General features: G+C 45.6%; 2 protein-coding genes across 3 annotated transcripts; both read left to right on the forward strand.

Annotated features, from left to right (window-relative positions):
* The first annotated feature begins 8534 nt into the window (after positions 1-8534).
* On the forward strand, positions 8535-9506 carry APOBEC4 (apolipoprotein B mRNA editing enzyme catalytic polypeptide like 4). The gene has a single exon (XM_009808128.2). The coding sequence runs from the start codon at positions 8535-8537 to the stop codon at positions 9504-9506; it is 972 nt and encodes a 323-aa protein (XP_009806430.2).
* A 1843-nt stretch (positions 9507-11349) lies between these two features.
* ARPC5 (actin related protein 2/3 complex subunit 5) lies at positions 11350-16114 on the forward strand. Of its 2 annotated transcripts, none has more exons than XM_059822011.1 (4): positions 11350-11501; positions 12273-12354; positions 14146-14322; positions 14836-16114. In XM_059822011.1, the coding sequence occupies exons 1-4, from the start codon at positions 11359-11361 to the stop codon at positions 14896-14898; spliced, it is 465 nt and encodes a 154-aa protein (XP_059677994.1). In that variant the 5' UTR covers positions 11350-11358; the 3' UTR covers positions 14899-16114. The 2 variants fall into 2 exon arrangements, with proteins under 2 accessions (XP_059677994.1, XP_059677993.1); XM_059822010.1 differs by having other exon boundaries at positions 12282-12354.
* The last annotated feature ends 2789 nt before the right edge of the window (positions 16115-18903 follow it).

Consider the following 18903-nt stretch of genomic DNA (forward strand, 5'->3'; position numbering starts at 1 on the left):
AGTGGAGTCGTAACTCAAACGGGTTTTATGCCAGTGCAACTCCATTTCTTTCAAAAGAAGGGCCCTAAATTAGACAAGTAGAAGTGAGATCAGAATTGGACTGAATATTGGTGCAATATTCTAGATGTATACAGCTCATAGTTCATACAAAAATAAAGATGAACATTTCTGCCTGTCTTAAAACACTTATGCAAGTAGTTGGTAAAACTTTCTCTGGCCCTATGGTTCTGGAAACCAGCCTAGCTCTACAGATCTTCACTGAAGCAAATCTGTATACACATTAATCATTTGACCCTAAATCTCAAATTACTTTCCAAACTGATATTTTCTAAGAATGAAATATGTCTCAGTCCCAGGAATCACCTTCACTTTAAATGGAAGGAAGATGAAGCGGCATAGTAGCAGTCATTCAGTAGCTGTTTTCAATCTTTTTTTGTTGTTTCTTCTTTCTATTTGCTTCATGTTTCATGCGAATTACAGCCAGCTCTGTAGACCTGCTTCATTTTTCACTCCTGTAAAAACTGATAGTTAAATAGAACCAAACTCAGCACTATCATTCTACCTTAAAAGAAGAGATAAGGTCCCTTCTCTTTCCATCTCTAAACTTACGTTTTGGTCTTTCCTATTTTCTATCTACAAACACAGGCTCTTGGCAAGTTCGCTGGCTTTTTCACAGGTCAAGAGGAAATCTGTCCAATTGTTTGACAAACAAAGCATAGTGATAACACTTTATCAAGTAATAGGGAAGAATTTCTCAATTTCTCAACCTAGTGTGACCACACTCAACAAAATGGCATTTTTTTTTTTTCAACAATCAAAAAGCAAGAAGAATCCGGGGTTACTTCAGGTATAATTTTTCCTTATACCTTTTGCTGTCTTAAAATTTAAACTGGTCACCCTGCCTATGGCATTTAAGTATTCCTTATTTGTCATTCACCTGACAGATTGCTTGCTGCTACGGGACAAATCTGCATTTCAACACAAGAGATCGCAGTATCTCTTTCATGCCTCCAATATGACTCATGAGGAGACTGCCCAACTTTAACGTCAAACGGGAGCAATAACCAGTCTAAGAGCCATCGGGACGAGAGAACTCACATTTCTGGAAGAGGTGAGTAGGAAAAGCATAGGAAAACCACCAAAATGAAGAGACAGGTGTCAGGAGGAGGATTAATGTGAGTCACTAATTTACCCAAATAGATGTGACTGTGTGTATCTCAAGGTCACGCAATGACCGTGACATACGAAGGAAGACTGCTGGCTTTCCCCACTCTATGGCGCTTACATCTTATTCTTGACTGAACAGTTTCCTGCTTTATTCAAGATGGACAATATTCTGAAGCTGGCAAGCATGTGTCTTTCATTTTCTCTGTTTTTACCTCTGCCCAAACCAGACAATTGCAACCTTTCTTAAAAAATAACATTCTTGCCTTCTCTTCAATATTGATTGGAAACAATCTGACAGATGGTTTTTGATCAGTTAACAATGAAATATATTTTTTTCATTTTTATGATCTAATTAGTTACACTTTTTAAGCCTGTGAATATAACCAAAACAGGGCCAGATTTTTCCCATATGCAAGCACAGGAGTAACCTACTGTAGCATACAGACTACATACAAAATTTGGCAAACCACTAATCAAACTTTCAGCAATTCATCCTTACATAACAACCAGGAAAAAAGCCAACCAAATAAGAAAAACCCCCAAAATCCAAACTAACACCACTACCAATCTCTGTCCAGTGAGATTCACACTGTTTTCAGAATATTTGCTGCATGGCCAGAAATCAGGACACTGATAACTAACATGTTAAGTTTCCACTCTGCCTTTAATGCCAATAGCACATATTATTCAGCAGCCTCCAGTTAAAGAGCTGTGTGCAAATTCATGTAAACCGTTACATTAGATTCAATTGCTGCAATTTCATTTTCTACTCCCTAGAAGAATGCATACACAAGGACAGCATTTTTCTAGCACAAAAGAAAGACAAATATATGTTCTGAGCTTCACAAACTGAAGACAGAACAGCTTTTACGGACATTATTATACAGGAAGATAAAGGAAACCGTTCTCATTTACCATACCCACATGGTTCCCTGAAACCTGAGCACACGAATGTCTGGTTCTGATCATTCTCCCATGTCAGAGCATGCAAACCAGAACTTATCCAGGAAAAGATGAGCAAAACCCAAAGAAACCTATCAGTATTACTTGCCTACAAATGGAGCCAACAGAATAAAACTCAGAGAGCGAATATAGATATGAATTTCCCCTTCCTTCCAGTGGGCTGGAAGAAGTCATGAGCAAAAATGCTTGAGTCCTGAAAAAGAGGACAAGGAAGGTCCCAGGACAGTCACCCTGCAGATCTGGAAAAGGACTTTTGAGCACTGCTGTGATTCCAGGAAGACGCTGAAAGAATCGCCTCTCTGACAAGAGGAGAAATGAAAGGTAAATCAGAAGATGATGACAGCAGGGTACTGTGGATCAGCATTGTTTAGAAAACAGCTTGTTTCTTTTGAAAGCTAAAGGACTCCAAAAGCCTTGGAGAGGAGCATGATGTGGCCAGGAAAACAATGTTATAAAAGAGAGGGATGACCAGAAAGCCCAGAGCAGCAGGTGGCACGTGACAAGCGTGTAATACCAAGCTTCCCACCGCAGGATGAGGCACCTTCCACATCCACATGCAAACCTCACTGACACAGACGGCATCCTTCCTCTCACCAAAAACCAGCAGCAGGTTCAGTATCCTCGCTGTACTGAAATAAACTAATTCCTCTTGCCAACAGAAGAGTGATGCCAACAGAAAAGCGATGCCAACAGTTACCTTCACAAGCTAGACCTGCACCGAAGCCAGTCAAAACTACCTTTTCTTTTAGAGGGAAAGCAAGGTAGTGAATTATGCTGGTGCTTTAGGTTACCAGATTATTTGCAGTGCTGCTGGTGAAACTAAGACAAAAGGGAAAAAGTGATGGCAAAACACAATCAGTGATGTGGAAGAGGAAATACGTGGGTACAAGCCACCCAAACAATGCGCAGCTAATGCAGAATTACTTTGGACACCTTAATGTTCTCACATCACGGATACGGTGTAAAAACTTTGGCCTACCTGAAAGAGAGACATACAAACATATACGAAGTACAGACGATCTCACTCTTGGATAGCCCCTTTTCCTGCCCAGCTCACAGAGAGCCGAGAGGCTGCTACAGAGAGGAGCCGTTCAGAGGTGGTATTAGGGGTGAGATGATAACGGACGCCCCAAAAAACCCCCCAGCAGTAATTTTCAGGCACAGAGGTGGAGATAAGTAAGACCCAAGCTCCTGTAGTACCTTACAGACTTCAGGAGGCCTGTTGCCCATCAAACACGGTTTCATATCGCGTCCTCTGAGATTACAGGCAGTTTGGGCATAGCAGAATATTCCGCATCCCAGCAAGGATTTAATTTTCTTGATCACTGTTAGCTGATCTACATGCCAATGTAACGGACGGGGAAGGCAAGCTGCTGTTCATTACGCTGTTCGTTATCAAAGGCATCATGGATTTATCAGTGGATGGAGGTTTTAAAACTGACCGAACTTTGTGGTTTTAAATTCCACTCTGAATAGACAGAAAAGGGAAAAATACTTATTTTTAAATGTAAAGATAGAGAAAGGGAAACAAACCAAAAAAAAGCAGTGGAACTCTGGAAAAATCTCTGGAAGCGAGGTGATAATTGAAATCACCTTGAGGCTGGACAAGACAGGTGAGGAAAGTTTGGTGGAACGGTTTTGTGAAGGTCTGACTTTCACACAAGCTCAAGCAGGAAACGTTCCAAACTCGGGACCTAAATCCTTGCTAATCTTTACGGCCCGGTGGCAGAATTCAAAATACCAGGGCTCTGCTCTGGAGCTGTGAGCCAGCGTTCCTGCAGCACTAGATATCCCAAACTCACGTGTTAAATGAGCTGGAGATTGTTGAGTGTGGAGGCAGGTTATGCCACAACAGCTCAGGTTTAAATTGTCCATGTAGACGTGTTTATTATCAGTTTGGGAGACCATTCTGCTTCTTCCTTCGCTTCTTATTTTTAAAAACTTAGGACTGCGCAAGAACATCAAGTCTCTGGCTGTTTAAGGTCCATGTGACTCCTCTGTACTTTGAACTCAGATAAACTTCTTACTGAATGAAGTCATGTGTAAAATGCTTTCCAACAGAGATTATTTTGAACCAAGCCGTACTAAGAAATGCAACAGAACTTCAACACTCATATTTCAGCAGCAAAAAAAGGAACCATTCTTGTACTGCATGCAGCGCTTTGGGGGGAAGCACCAGATCCCCTCAAATAAACAGAACTACACTTGTACTAGACTATGGAAGTAGATAGTGTTTTAGTTAGGGGAATAAAAAAAATCATCATACTTCCATGTAATCATACAACAGAAAAAATAGCTTTTGCCTAATCAATGCATGCAGCTTTGCTTCCAGAAGGCATCGTCATAAATATCAGTGTCCCAAGTTTTAATCAGTAAACCTAGTATCAGGTCCAAACTAGCCACGTTGGGATGGATCAGAATTTCTGTGTGCTTTTTAGCCTGAAGAGATACCAGGTTTTAGCTAATATTTGGATAAAAAAAAATGCACAGCCCTGATCATTACACTTTTTTTCCCTAGAAGCCGAACATATGGCTTGTATCCTGGCTAACTTCCAACCAGAGTAATTACGTACCGACCACATAAGTTTCCCCTGCGGTTTTAACTGGATAAAGCATTCCTTTCCAGTTCCTCCTGCAAACGTTTATACCTTGTTGTGGAGCGCTATTAAACAGCTACTGCCCTCTGCCCCAACGATGGCTGCATTTTAGTAACAAGTGAAACAATTTCTTAAAATTATAGTTATATCCCCGTCCCTTCCAAATATAGTTGGGAGGGGCAGGGATATAATTACGATTTTTAAATATAGCTGGGGGGGACATGGATCTGTTTCATTCCTTAACACGTGTTTTGAGTTCCTAATCATATCTATTAAACGTGATTTTCTATGTCAGGATGATGTTTTCATGCAATGAAATTGATAGATGAAGCTGGTATTTTCCCTAACAACTTCAAGTGTTAAAAGACCTACCCTTAGGTTCATACAGCCATACTGAAAATTTCTTCTGAGGATGTGGAACAGCCTATGAGTTCACAAAGGGCTGTGTGTTGAAAAATATTAGTATTAGAGAAGATGTGGGCAAGCTTTCTGCTCAAAAACATGGGACAACCAGACAAAGCAAAAGGGCAGTTTGGATATCTTGTTTTTGTACCAGGGCATTGACTATTTTGCAGGATATTTTGAAGGCGTTGCATTTGAAGGATAAAGAGAATGAAACAGAATGAGCTATACACAACACCACAGTCCACCACGTATCCTAAAGATCTCAAAGCACCTTACAACTGATTAGTGCCAATAGGAGGTACTGGAGACAAGCAGTGGGAGAGCCATCGCATAACGAACTACAGAACCAAACTAGGTGCCTGATCAGGTAAAATTCTTCCGCCCCCGCCAATCAGGATTGCGAACGCTGACATCAAGATGAAAATTACCAAAAGGGAGAAGTCATTTTGAGTACCTTCATTTTTTATTTCCCAGCCTGCAACCATCTGAATTCCACATTTCAGACTTATATAAACAATTAACTTCAGCTAAAGTCTGCAGCATTTACTACCTCTGCAGATGCATCAGGGTCACTGTGACAAATTAGGCACCCTGAAAGTCAGAAGCCACTTTAACAATTTCCCCTGCACAGGATCTAAGTGACGTAAGGCAGCAGAAATACCAGGAAAAGAGACATTTAGACCAGTCTATATTTTAACCACTTGGTCAGATTTATAAACTACTTTGAAGATGACAAATGCTACCGAGCTGTTCAGTATTACTAAGTAAAACTGCGCATGGGAACAGAATTTTTTCTGCAAGAGAGCTGAATTTCTGCAAGAGTGCTCCTATTACCTGCTTAATCCACACGCGTGTTTACGTACACACACATCCATATGTATGTGCACATATACATCAGTTTAAGAGATCTTCTGTAACGCATTTGCACTTTTTTTTTCTACTTTAGAAAAAGTCAGGCCAAAAAAAGAAGAAAAACCAACTTTCTGCTTTCTCATAAACCAGAAACAGGTCCATTCTGAGAACATGATGAGTGGTCAGCTTTCTTCCATTTTGCTCGCCTGGCACTTTTTGTACACATCCTTCTTCTTTGCACCCCCAAAATGATCAGTTATGGGACTGAGATACATGGCAAATGAGAAGTCTCTGCCACTTATATTCACAGATGCATTGGGATTCCGCTCCCCGGCCCTCTCTGCTTGACAGAGCTGGCAGAGGATTCCGACCGGTGGGAAGGCTGGAGCCCGCGGAGGCAGAGCGAGCAGCCCTCGTCACTGCGAGCCCCAGCAGGCTCACGGGGAGAGCGCTGGCAAAGGGGCCAAAGGCTGGTGCAGCGCACACAGGAATGTGCTTGGGTTATAGAAACGCTCTTCCAGTTAGTCCATCAGACTCAGTGGTTTGGGATTTGACTCCCGTCCTATAAGGACGTGACACTATTAATTGAGAAGACTGACTATTTGCTGGGTTTTGATCAGGCCAAACCACCGAACAAACAAAAAAAGGGAGGTTTTAGAGGGAGATGTCAAATTTTAGGTCTCTCTAGTGGCATCCCTTTAAACACACTGGAAGAGTTCAAGCCATTGCCTCCATCAACAAGCAGAAAACGTGACCCATCTCTGGTGTGCGACATTGCCATCATGTGGCCGTTCCAGCTCTGCAAAACTACCAGCAAGGGGCAGAAAACCTTGCCCCAGATTTGCAGCTTTTAAAATTGTCTTTACTAATATTGGCAGTGGCGATAACTCTCTCAGAGCATCCCTCTACACGGAAAAACACTCCCTTCTTCAGGCCTGCTCTTTTTTATGCTAGGTAGCAAACGCGTTTTTCATTTTCTGAGGCACGCTGCTGCCATGGTTATGTTGCAACGCGCAGTACACAGCACAACTGAACATCAAAAATGGACAGAAACATCTAAAATGACAAACGGAGCATTCTTAATGTCAGGAAGCCAATCTTCAGAAGTAATCGGAATGAGAACAGCACAATGGCCTGGATCAGGAAAGAGCTGCAACACGGGAAAATACATGGAAGTTGGCATAGAGTCAGGAGAGGAAAGCAAAGCAAATGAATCAAATTAGTAATTTAAGAAGAAAATGAAATACTGTCGGTCAGAGGGCAAAACAACGTGGAATGCAGAAGCAAGCTGTAATAAAATACGCAGACGGAAAAGTTGTTCATAGTCAGAAAAGTAGTAACAGAATTAAACCGGATGATGAGTGGCTCAATTAGAGCAGCAGTGAAGAAAAATAATTATCTGCCTCAGCGCTTGAGCCAAAAGTTGTTCATCTGCAGAAAACTTGTGTTGGGACCCGTCTGGAACCCTGCCCAAGGAAAGCAGGCATGACTTCGCTTACTCACGAAACGGCCCACTGCTTGCTTGAATTACAGCCTCAGTGAGGGACACACGCAAACGCCTTAAAGAAGGGACAAAGTTGTTGCCTGCGTACGAGAGCAGAAGTACAACAGGAGCTTTCTGCCCAGCTGGCACAACAGGCAGATACACGCAAAAATAACACTCACCTGGAAACAAATTTAGCAACGTATTTGTTAGAACAACGTCCATCCTTCAGCTGTAAAAAACACGTATCAAAACAGCACTAAAGAAACAAAGGAAACTTAATAAGATAGGAAACAAATATTGCAGGCAAAGAACAGAAGCTTAACTACTGCAGGTGGCTGGCCGTACAAAAGAAAATCCTGTTTATATTCTCGTCTCCTAGCACTCGGCACCTGTAAACACCTAAAGGAGCCCACCTGCCGTCACCATTACAGCTGGAGCAAAGTTACCACACTTGGGAAAGATCCTTCTACAGCTGAACTGCTAAAACCGGGGAGGCAATAGTGCCTCTCTTCTTCGCCCCCTCATTTTGAAAAGAAAGCTTGCAATATTCACTCAAGTGGCAACACTGAACCGATCCTAAAAAGCCAGTGAAGGAAATCAGAAAAATATTTACTATTACCCTGAGCTGGAGCTGCTGAGATGGTAATTACACCTTTTTTCTTTTTTTTGGTGGTGTTTACTTGTTTGTTTTGCCAGATTGCATAAGGCTCATCTGCTAATCAATTCCTGAAAAGCACGGCTGGTTTTATTATGCAGTTTCTCCTGTCTAGGGTAAGAGGGCAGAAGGCAGAGAAATATTTTTTTTACTCATGTTTTTAGCAAAAAGGCTGGTTTGTGAAAACTAAAAATGCTCCCAGGCTGCAAGAGAGCTTTGTAATCTATGTCACCGACAAGTTCCTATGTCCTGCTACAAGTTTCGTTACATATTTTAAGAGGCTACGCCCCATTATTTTTGCAGTTTAAAAGCAAAACAAATTGAAGGGTTAAATTAAAATATTACTTTCCCTTTTCATTCAGGACCATCAGCTATATAGCACATAAAGAGGGAGATTTTTCAACAGAATATGAATCCAGGAGAGAAAACCATTTTCCAGGAATATCTGACTAATCAGGGGACTGTGGTGAAGCCCTATTGCTGGCAGAGACAGAACCACATCTGCGCTAAGTGTCCCTACCACATACGGACTGGTGAAGAAGCGAGAGTCCATTACAGAGAATTTCACAGGGTCTTTGGCTTCCCGTACAGATCTACAGCAACTCTCCAAAACGAACACCTTCTCTTCTACGAACTGAGGAGCTTCTCGGGCAGAGTAGTCCAAAAAGGCCAGGCTACAAACTGTACTGACCAAGACAACCACCCAGAATCTATGCTGTTTGAGGTGGCTGGTTATCTGGATGCAGTTACAGGCGCCTGTGAGGACATCGGACACATCATCCTCTATGCAAATTACTCTCCTTGTAATGAGGCTTACCACTGCTGCGTGAGTAAAATCTACAACTTCTTGCTGAAGTACCCCGAAATCACTCTCTGCATCTATTTCTCTCGGCTTTATCACACTGAGGACCATTTCCCCACGGCCGTGTGGAACCGCGAAGCTTTGCGGAGCCTCTCCAGCCTGTGGCCTCGGGTGACTCTGCAGAGGCTGCCGGGGGGGGCACGGCAGTACCTCCTCTGCAATTTTGTGTCCGGCATCCCAGGGTCAACCCTTTATCACCCGACTCCACCGTCAAGAACCTTAGCAGATGGACAAAATCCACCTCAACTTAACAGCTTAGCAGGAATGAAACCGTATCGTAGGAAAGCCTTTCCACAAGCAATGCAGGGAAAGCCTGCTGTGCAGCGGAAAATAAAGTCCTTTTCTTCTCCTAGCCCAGCCTCCCAACAGCCGTTACAAGCGATGAAGGGCAGTCTACTGCCTCCCATGTCTCAAAGCCACTTGGTGCTTTTCCCAGGTGTGTTTCTGCCCTTCCGGAGGGAACATCTATATCCCAAACCTAAAAATGTTGTAAGGCATTTAAAAATGCCAAAGGAATAATTGAATGAAACTCGTAATTCTGAAAGGTTTCCAAGTGGCAGACACCTACTCTGAAGATGACACAAATGGAACCGTTTTCAGACTGTAAAGCTGAGATCACGGGTGGCAAAAAAGCCCCGCCAATAAAGTCACCTCCTGCAAAAATTAGCCCACAGGATAACTGTGGATCTCAAATAACTGATGATGAAGAAAACATGCTTTTCTTTTAGTCTTATACCTTTCAAACATTAAACCCATAGCAGTAAAACCAAAACCTCAGTATCTTCTGATTACCTCCTGCGATTAATTTATTTGTTGCCTTCAAGCCAATTTCTACCAGAAAAATGTAACCAGTCTACAAGCTACAACCACAACTACAGCCTGATTGTAGCTTCCCAGCTGAGGCAACTTGGGTGGAACACATGACATAGCCCAAATTCCTCCTCTATCAAGAAGGTGATTCTGCGGGTAAGGCTGACGTATGAATAAAGTTCTCCTGCCAGCTGTTTCCTTAATAATAGGGTGGTTTATAGACACATATATACGTGTGGGTGTGGTTTTTTTTTTTTTCCTAGGGCTGCTGCCTTCCACTAAGAGGAACCTCACAAAGTTGTGTAATTTTCTAATTAGTAAGAAATGTCTAATAGGATAATATAGATAACACAGATCTACACAGTCCAAGCATAACTGGAAAAGGAAAAAAAAATAAATCCTATCATTTAGAGCAGTGTTTTCACCTTGTGATGCAATATATTTGTTATTATACTACGGGTTTTAAAGAATGGGGCAACTGAAATCAAGAATGTGTTGTTTCCCAGCAACCAGGGGCTCCTTCCCGGGTAATATTAATGGTGAATAGGCACACTGGCTAGTTTTGTAGAAGTCAGTGCTTCAGCACCTTTTTTACTGGTTTTGTGGTCACAACTACCATCTATCTGAGTAAAAAAAGGAGGCTGCTTCCCAGCGTGACCTTAAACACCCCTCACTTTAGTGGTGGCGATCCCATGGGGAAACTCAAACGTTGTTCTGAGCCTCTGGGGGTGTAACGGAGGTGGAGACGTGCTAGAATCCACCGGATCCCTTAGTCGCACAACACCTAGGGGCTTTTTTGGAAAAGCTTTCTTGAATTAGATGGTACTCGTTCTGTACTCTCCGATACACCGTTAACTTAACCCCATGGCAGAAGCCTGCGCTGGAGCGCGGGGGTGGTTCCTTTCTGGTGCTGGGAAAACATAAAACCAACGCTATTTTTTAACTCGTGTAGCGACCAAGCGGCGTTTGAGCCGGGGCTTCCGCCGAGGCCAGAGCCAAACCCCGTACACCAAGCCCGGGGCATGCCTTAGGTTGGCACAAGGCCTTGCGACCCCCTCTTCGTGCCCGCAGCCGGCCCGTGAGGGGGCGGCGGGGTCTGGCCTGGCTTGTACCCATCTGCAAAGGAGCCCAAGGACCACAGGTACTCCTGGGCAGCGCTGCGTACCGTCTCCGGTTCCGCAGGGAGAGCTCGCCGTCGGGATCTGCCGGGGAAACTCGCCTCGCACCTCGCCGGGAGCGCCAGCCGCCTGCACTCTGCAACGGCTCAGGCGCGAGTGCGTGGACGCGTAACCGTGGCGACAGACCGCGCCCCTTCGGGGGATTATGCAACTCGCGGCCGACCAATCGCGGCTCGCCTTCCGCGCCGTTCCACGCCTTCCACGCCGTTCTTTGCCTCGCGCGCCGCGGGCGGGGCGGATGGGGGGGGGCTGCCCTCAGTGCGCCTGCGCAGAGCGCACACCACCACCCCCCCTCACGTGGGTGGCGCATGCGCCCGAAGGGCAGGCGGCCGGGGGCGGTGAGCGCCTGCGCGGAGCGGCGGGCGGCGGTCAGTGGGGCGACCATGGCGAAGCACACGGTGTCGTCGGCGCGGTTCCGCCGGGTGGATGTCGACGAGTACGACGAGAATAAGTTCGTGGATGAGGAGGAAGGAGGCGACGGGCAAGCGGGGCCCGATGAGGGCGAGGTGGACTCGTGTCTGAGGCAATATCCTTCCGCCACCGGGCAGGAAAAAGTCCCCTCAGGAGCGGCCGCGGCGGGGGGGGGGGGTGGGGCGGGTGGAGAGCGGGCGCGGCCGCCGCCGCCGCCGGGGCTGCCTTGTATGGGAATATCCGTGCCCGGCGCTGCCGCCGAGGGACGGAGAGGGGCGACCCGGCCGTGTCCTGACGGGAGGGCGGAAAGGGGCTGACGGGGCCGCGGGGCTGAGAGGGGGAAGGCGGCCCCGCTTCCTCTCCCTCACTGCAGAGGCGGCAGTGGCCCGGGGCTGCCCTGCCTGGGAGGTGTCTAATGGCGGGGCGGGGGGCGAGAGGAATGGTGGAAGGGGGTTTCCTGGGGCGGAAAGGAGAGCTCGGTGTGCCCGCTCCCACTGCCGCCTTCCCCGGCTGGCTGGCTCTTCCCACCAGCGGCTGCTGGGTCACTGTCCTGGAGGCTGTTAGAGGTGGATGTGCTGAGCTGAGGCCTATTCTCGAGGCTTAATAATTGCAGAAGTGGTGGAGAATAATTTCTTTTACTCGGGTCCTCATTCAGCGGAGGGCTTAAAAGTATTCTCCAAGACTGGTACTGTAGAGCTTGTTGGTGCTGTTCCTTCCTCAAACGGCCTAATAATTGCTACCTTACGCTGTAATCGGTGGTAGCTGTTGAGGGAATCGTTGCATCTGCTGAACCTTAAGGATATTCAGTCACGCGTAAGCCAGCTACAAGTATCCCTGTCCTGGAGCTGGTTCTGTTGCTTTCCAAATGTGTGTCTGGTCCTTAACTATCTGGCACAGGGAATATGATGGCTGCACTACAGGCGGCTCTGAAGAACCCTCCTATCAACACAAAGAACCAGGCAGTGAAGGTGAAATACTAGCTAAAACTCATGTGCTACTCCTTAAAAATCCTTTCCTGTTTCTATAACCCCTACCCCCCCAACCCTCTCCTGCTTTGAGGACACCAAGAAAGCTGGTTTTTAGGCTATCCCCTGATGTCAAAACATCTGTGCCCTCTGCTGTTTTAATCTTGTTCAAAATACCATAGCGTGGATGTCATTCGTCCACATATCTTCAACTTAGTGCCAGATCAGGTTTTGTGTGTTCTCCTACATGCCTTGGCTGTATATTGCGTGCCCTGGCTAACTCCACACATCACCGGGTGCCTGCGCCTGATCCAGACCTGGCGGCACGTAGATGTAGTCGGCACTGAACGATCAAGGAACCACAGCAGCAGTAGTCACCTCTGACTAAGGAAACTCTGCTCGCACAGCCAGACCGTGAACCTACAAAAAAGGAAGAACTGATGGTTATCGCATCCAATCGAAATTCAGCTGTTAAAACCTCAGAACATGCAAGCACTCCCCCTGTGACAGAATATAGGAGCTTGCTGCATGCGTGTATTTCTGAATCTTCCCCAGAATAAACCTTGAATGGCTCATGATTGCAGTGACGAGAGGAACAGGCAGATAAGATGTGGAACTGGCCAGATGGTGAGTGCCTGCAGAGGTCTCTTCTCGCTGCTTGAGGAGAGTCCCACGGGCACGTTTCCGTGCCGCTCACCAGGCCACCGGGGGAGGTATTTCACCTAACCCCAGCCCTTTCCTGAGGGTTTTCACAGGGTTTTGAGATCCAGCTGTTTATTACAGACAGTGCTGTATAAAAGGCTGAACAGCTTTGTCCTCACATTAATTACTACTTTCCATTAGATCCATCTTGATGTATTTAAGAATGCACTTTGAAGGCAGTGGAATTGAAGGGGGCAGAGTGACTGAATTTTAATGTTTGGCTTCATTTTTAGTTGATCTCATGGAACTTTTATGTTTTTACTTACAGTTCTTCATGCGAGGTCTCGCTAAGCCAAGCGGCTATGGGATGTTAAATTGAACATCCATAATTTCTGAAGAAGGAAGCTGCTTGGAGTATTTGTATAATGGAATTACTCAAAAGTCCAACAAACCCAAGACCTTTTTCTTTCATCCTCCCTCAATTAGTGATGGATGAACAGGAAGAGCTGCTTTTTGCTGATTACATGGCTAATCTGCCGCTGTAATCATGCCACACACATTCCTGGGCCTGAAATGACATCCAGATGAACTTGCAAATGGTTATTAATGCAAAATATTAATGCTGCCAGTTTGCACCCTGTGTGGCTGGGACAGAAGTTGACTGTATTGAAAATACATGGCTTCCAGCAGTCAGCTCTTCCAGGCTGGCCAACAGCATTTCCATGGAATAGAATAGTTGTATCTCCTTAAAGAGCACAAAGGTATGGAAGAGGCTCTGGTGACAAGGGAGGCCTGTCAAGTACTTAATTCTTATAATTCTTTTGGAATTTGCCAGACCTTGAGTTTCGATATGAAAATTTATTATTTAGCCGTAACCTCCGTAAATAGGTGGAGAATTGCAAACACAAGCAGAGGGGCAGAAAACCTAGAGCAGGACAAACGCATTAAACTCTTATGTTGTTTATCATTGGGAGGACATACCTGTTACACATTGTTATCACAAGCTTTGTGCACAAACTGCCCTATTCAAACAGATTTTAGAGTTGTTTTAAAAAAAAAAAAATGTAGCTTTGTTTGTTGGAGAGATGAGTAATATTTGAACGCACCTCATACGGGAATGAATGTATCTCTGCCTTCCTTATTTGTTGACAGGATCGTGCAGAAAGTATTGTCCTGAAGGTCCTCATCTCTTTCAAAGCCAACGATATTGAGAAGGCGGTGCAGTCGCTGGACAAGAACGGTGTCGACCTGCTAATGAAGTACATCTACAAAGGCTTTGAGAGCCCCTCTGACAACAGCAGCGCTGTGCTGCTGCAGTGGCACGAGAAGGTGCGTTTACAGGGTGTGCTCTCACCTGAGTTATCTCTGGTAGCAGGTTCTTGGGTCCAAGGCACGCTCACCGAGCCTGGTAAGAACCGCCTTTCTGTCTGGTAAATGCCATATTTCACGCTGCGAGAAGGGTACGGTCCTGCGAGCTCGTGTGCCTACTTCTTCTGATTCCTTGGGTAAAGATTCTACAGCTAAAATTCGGTTTTATGTTAGACCGAGGCAAACAAAATGGTTCAATCCAGTGATTCAAGCGGATGGAAGTAGAATTTCCTTTCTAGAGGGAAGCAAAATTTGCAACTTGGTTATACAGGGAAATAAAAGCCTGTTAAATAACTGTCTTCAAAGCAAATGCGATCACCCTTTCCTGGCACCCTGAGTGTGAGAGTTTCGTTTTTAATGTAAAGAGCGGGGAGATGCTCATTTGTATTACAGTCAGGAAGCCTTTCTGATCAGCCGTTGTTTCAGCCTTCAGCTATCTTGACCTGGTGTTAATTGCCCTGTTTCTCTTCTCAGGCCCTGGCTGCTGGAGGTGTAGGGTCCATCGTCCGTGTTTTGACTGCCAGGAAAACGGTTTAAATCCAGCAGCGAGAGGTTGTCTGCCATCCACGGCGTGGGAAATGCTGGTACAAAAACCAAGCCACCAAATGCCATTGCTGCCCTGTGGGCAGCGCCTGTCTCTCAGCTTGCCTTCTCGCTGCTTCTTTCATACCTGACAAATAATGCATATCGTGATCTCTTTTTTTGTTAAATTCTGGAGAATTATGAAGGTGCAATTTTATTTCTAACAGGAATATTTGGTACTCGCAAACATTTCAGTGACACGTATAGTGACATATACAACTTCATGTTTAGGATGATTTGCATTTGTGTATAATTATGGCAGATTTGGACCTGACTTTCTGAGCAAATGCTGAGGGACGTAGGGCAATGTCTTAATTCTTTTCGCTACCCAAGCAGTGTTTTGATGCAGATCTGTATCTGAGAAGTGGGGCAGCTATTAATATAGGTAACTGGACCATGTTTCCTTTGGTCAACCTCTGAACCTACAGCCATGGATAGGGCAGAAAGCAAAAGCTCCCTTCCAACCCCAATTACCATTCCAGAGAGCTGAGTATTTTCCTTAACCTCACATCTCACGGCCTGTTCAGGTTCTTAGTGGTCAGTCAAATCCTGGGTCCGCAGTGGGAAAGTCACAACAGGATGAAGTTGTCCGTCATGCAGTTTGGGTGGTAGAATTTAAAAGGTTGATGGTCCATTTACGCTGGAGCCCAGCCCAGTGAACTCTCTTCATTTTGGGGAGCAAAGATCCTGAAGAGAAGAAGAAAAAGCAGCTTTCACACAGCAAATCACCTTTCAGCAACTTGAAAGTGATTTGATTTTGTCAAGCACAAAGTGGCTGCCTGGGGTAACCCGAGAAACGCATACTGGTATCCACGCCATCCTTGCAGAACTCCCATATTTTGTTTTCTAGATGTATAGGGTCTTAAAGGATACCAGACGGTTCACATTCCTGTTGCATTGTGGCCCAGCATGTTAGCTAGTGGGCGAATCGGGTTCCAAAATGAAGAGGAGCACTCTAAAAAGAATTAGGAAAGCCCAGGGCATCCCAGACCACAGATCACCGTTGAAGGTTTAGGGCCAGGACTGAAATACGTGTTTTACATTCACCATTTTACTGCAGTTGAGTTGTGTAAAACTGTTGGGGAACTTGTGAAATCTTTGCTGTTTTTTGATATCTGCTTTTTTTTGTAATAATAATAAAGACCAGACAATAAATCGTCACTGAATATTTCCTCGGTGTCTGAAATGCCTTGAAGTTAACTGTTTTGACTATTTTCAGCAGGTTGCTATTCAAAGATGGACAACCGTAAAAAAGCAAGCCCTAAAACGTCTTCCCTCCATTATTTTTCTTGATAGGTTTGCTTTCTTGCGGTTATTTGTACCTGTACGTAATGACAATACATGGGCATCTTCATCCAACTAGAAACTCGAGATTATTTCAGTGAGGTATTTAAACAAGAAGAAATGTTCCAAAGCAGAACTACTAGAGGCGTCTCTGCCTACACTCAAATTGTAGCCAGAGAGCAAGATCATCACAACTGTTAATGTTAGCTGCTTCCTTTTTTTGTTCCTGAGAAAAAGACTAACGGCTGAGCAGGGTTCTTGTCTGGACCAAAACTCCTGGTTTCACAGTTGGGCTTTTGTTTGTCTTTCTGCCTGCCCCACCCCCAAGAGATTAAACATTTAATCCTTGGTTTTAGTAATAATTTAAGCACTTCACAAGGCTCAGACCAAAGCATTCCTGATGCACCAATTTCACTGCAGAATCAGTAAGATGACAGCTTCAGTAATAACCTGTTTTTTTTCCATCCCACCTCCTCCTCCCTCAGTTTCCCCAGGACAGCCCGAGACCCGCACAGCCGCATCTGCCACGTGTTGCAGATGCAGGCAAGCGTGGGCAGCCAGCCCTGCGTCGCAGCTGGAGCAGCCGTGCCTTCCCAAGCAGGGCAGCAGAGCCCTGTCACCCAGCCTGTCTCACCCCACCGCCCGCCCCCCCCCAAGGGGCACAGCACCCCATGGCCTCAGCGCAGACAGGAACTGGCCTGGTTACCCCTCAACCGTTTGGTGCCCTTCCGACCTTCCTTCCTAGGATCCTTTTTCTTGCTTCATTTCTTCAGAAGAACATGGGCACAACAGGAGGCACTGGCCACGCAAAGTGGAAGACCTGGCCTTGCTGCAAAGACCACAGAAAATGTCCAGGTTTTAACCATACGTACGTACAGAAGCCTCACCCTCCTGGCCACGTGCAGCAATGGCTCTGTCCTTAACAGCTCTCCCAGGGCCTGTGTGTTGGCTTCTCTGTTCCCTTCTGTTGGTCCGAATTTGGTTAAGACACCAAGCGATCCTCATTTTTAAAAAAATAATTAATAAAAAGCTGTAATCCCAGAGAAGTGAAAAATATTTTCCAAAACAACTGATGTCAAAGCAGGTCAGCTACCTCTAGGTGGCATTAAATAAACGAAGGCAACAAGAAGGGCGATCTTAAGGTTCTCCAGATTCCCCTCGGGCTAGGCTATGTTATATTTCGAAACATTTACAAAATGTATACATCTTCTGCATCTGTGTCCAGGGATGTGCTAAAAGACATGCACTGACGTGGGGGTAAGTAGAGTGAGATTTGCAGGAAGACATCTCTTCTGTTAACTGATGGACAGGAAGGTAAAAAGTAAATCTAGTTGATCTCACAGCAGCTCCGGGCCCCGAGCCGCCCTCATCCCCGCTCACCCTGGCAGAGCGGGTGTTAGAAACCCATTGTGCCGTATCACTCGAAAGAGGATAATGGAGGAAGATGGGCAGGGAAGAAAAAAAAAAAAAATCCCTAACTAATTTCATTTTGCAAAACATATTTCCCTTCCTATTATGAGAAGGAAACCTTCAATGAAAAACAGTCTACATGCAGATCGGACCTACTGAAAGGGGTACAGTGTCTGCAGAGCTCTGCTCGGAAGGCTCAGCGCTTCTGAGGCTCCCTTGCAAACCTCCCACCGCTGCCTTTGGCCGGAGCATGTGGCAACGGCACCTTCTCAGTCACATCCTGCTTTTGTAACAGCCGAGAGAAACTGCTGTCCTCCCGCTGCCCGGAGCTGCAGCCCCCGCCAAGCCCTGGGCTCAGAGTCATCCATCACTTGGCCAAAGAGTTCCTGCGGGCTCCTCCCACCGTTTAGGGAATGAGCCCCAAAAAAAATCAGGTCCTGTGCACAGAGAGCGCTCAGACCTGCCTTCCAGGGACTGAGCTGGACACAGTCAGTCTCCTCCACTCCTGCGTTACACATCTCCTCCCAAACAAGATCAATCCCCTCCCTCTTTTCCTCATGTGTAACGTTTTCTAGTGCCCAGATCAGCCTTTTTTTGTGGCTCTTCTCTCCAGACATGATAATAAACTCTTGCATACTGTTGCTTCACAAACTTAAAAAAAATGACTGCTGCACCTTAGCTGGATTTGGGGCATTTCTACCTGTTTCTTACCCATCTCTTGGCGATCTGCGTTTGTGCTGGATTCCAAGAATCTCACATGGGAGATGGTGACATCTTTGTTACTCACTTCCTCTTGGACGTTACGCAGAAGAAACAAGTTTGCCTGCTAAAGCAACTTGGTAAGACAAAGAGGAACAAGAGACTCACTCTTACTAGAAGGGGGGGGTGTGTGTGTGTGTTTATCACAGCTTTGAAATTGCTTGAATGTTACATTAAAAATAACCAAGCCGAAGGACAGCTGCTCTGAGCATTTGCTGTGCCCACATCTTTCAGAACCCACCTTTCTGTGAAACACAAGAAAAAAAAAACCCAACACTTGTCACAGGGGTGAGTTCGCATCCTCCTCCAGCTCCCCTTGTACCAGTTTTGGGATCAACCTGACCCTACCCGTGTGCCAACTGAGATAATTAAATGAGCAGAAAATTATCCCTACAATAAGGTGAACCATTTCCTATGAGATGGGCTCTCCCATTCCTCAAAGGGAATGAGAAAAGGCGTCTCAGAGGGGTGTTTTCACGCTCACTAGGTTGTTATTCCCACCCCTTT

Source organism: Gavia stellata, chromosome 10 (assembly GCF_030936135.1).
Source record: "Gavia stellata isolate bGavSte3 chromosome 10, bGavSte3.hap2, whole genome shotgun sequence".
In the NCBI taxonomy this organism is placed as follows: domain Eukaryota; kingdom Metazoa; phylum Chordata; class Aves; order Gaviiformes; family Gaviidae; genus Gavia; species Gavia stellata.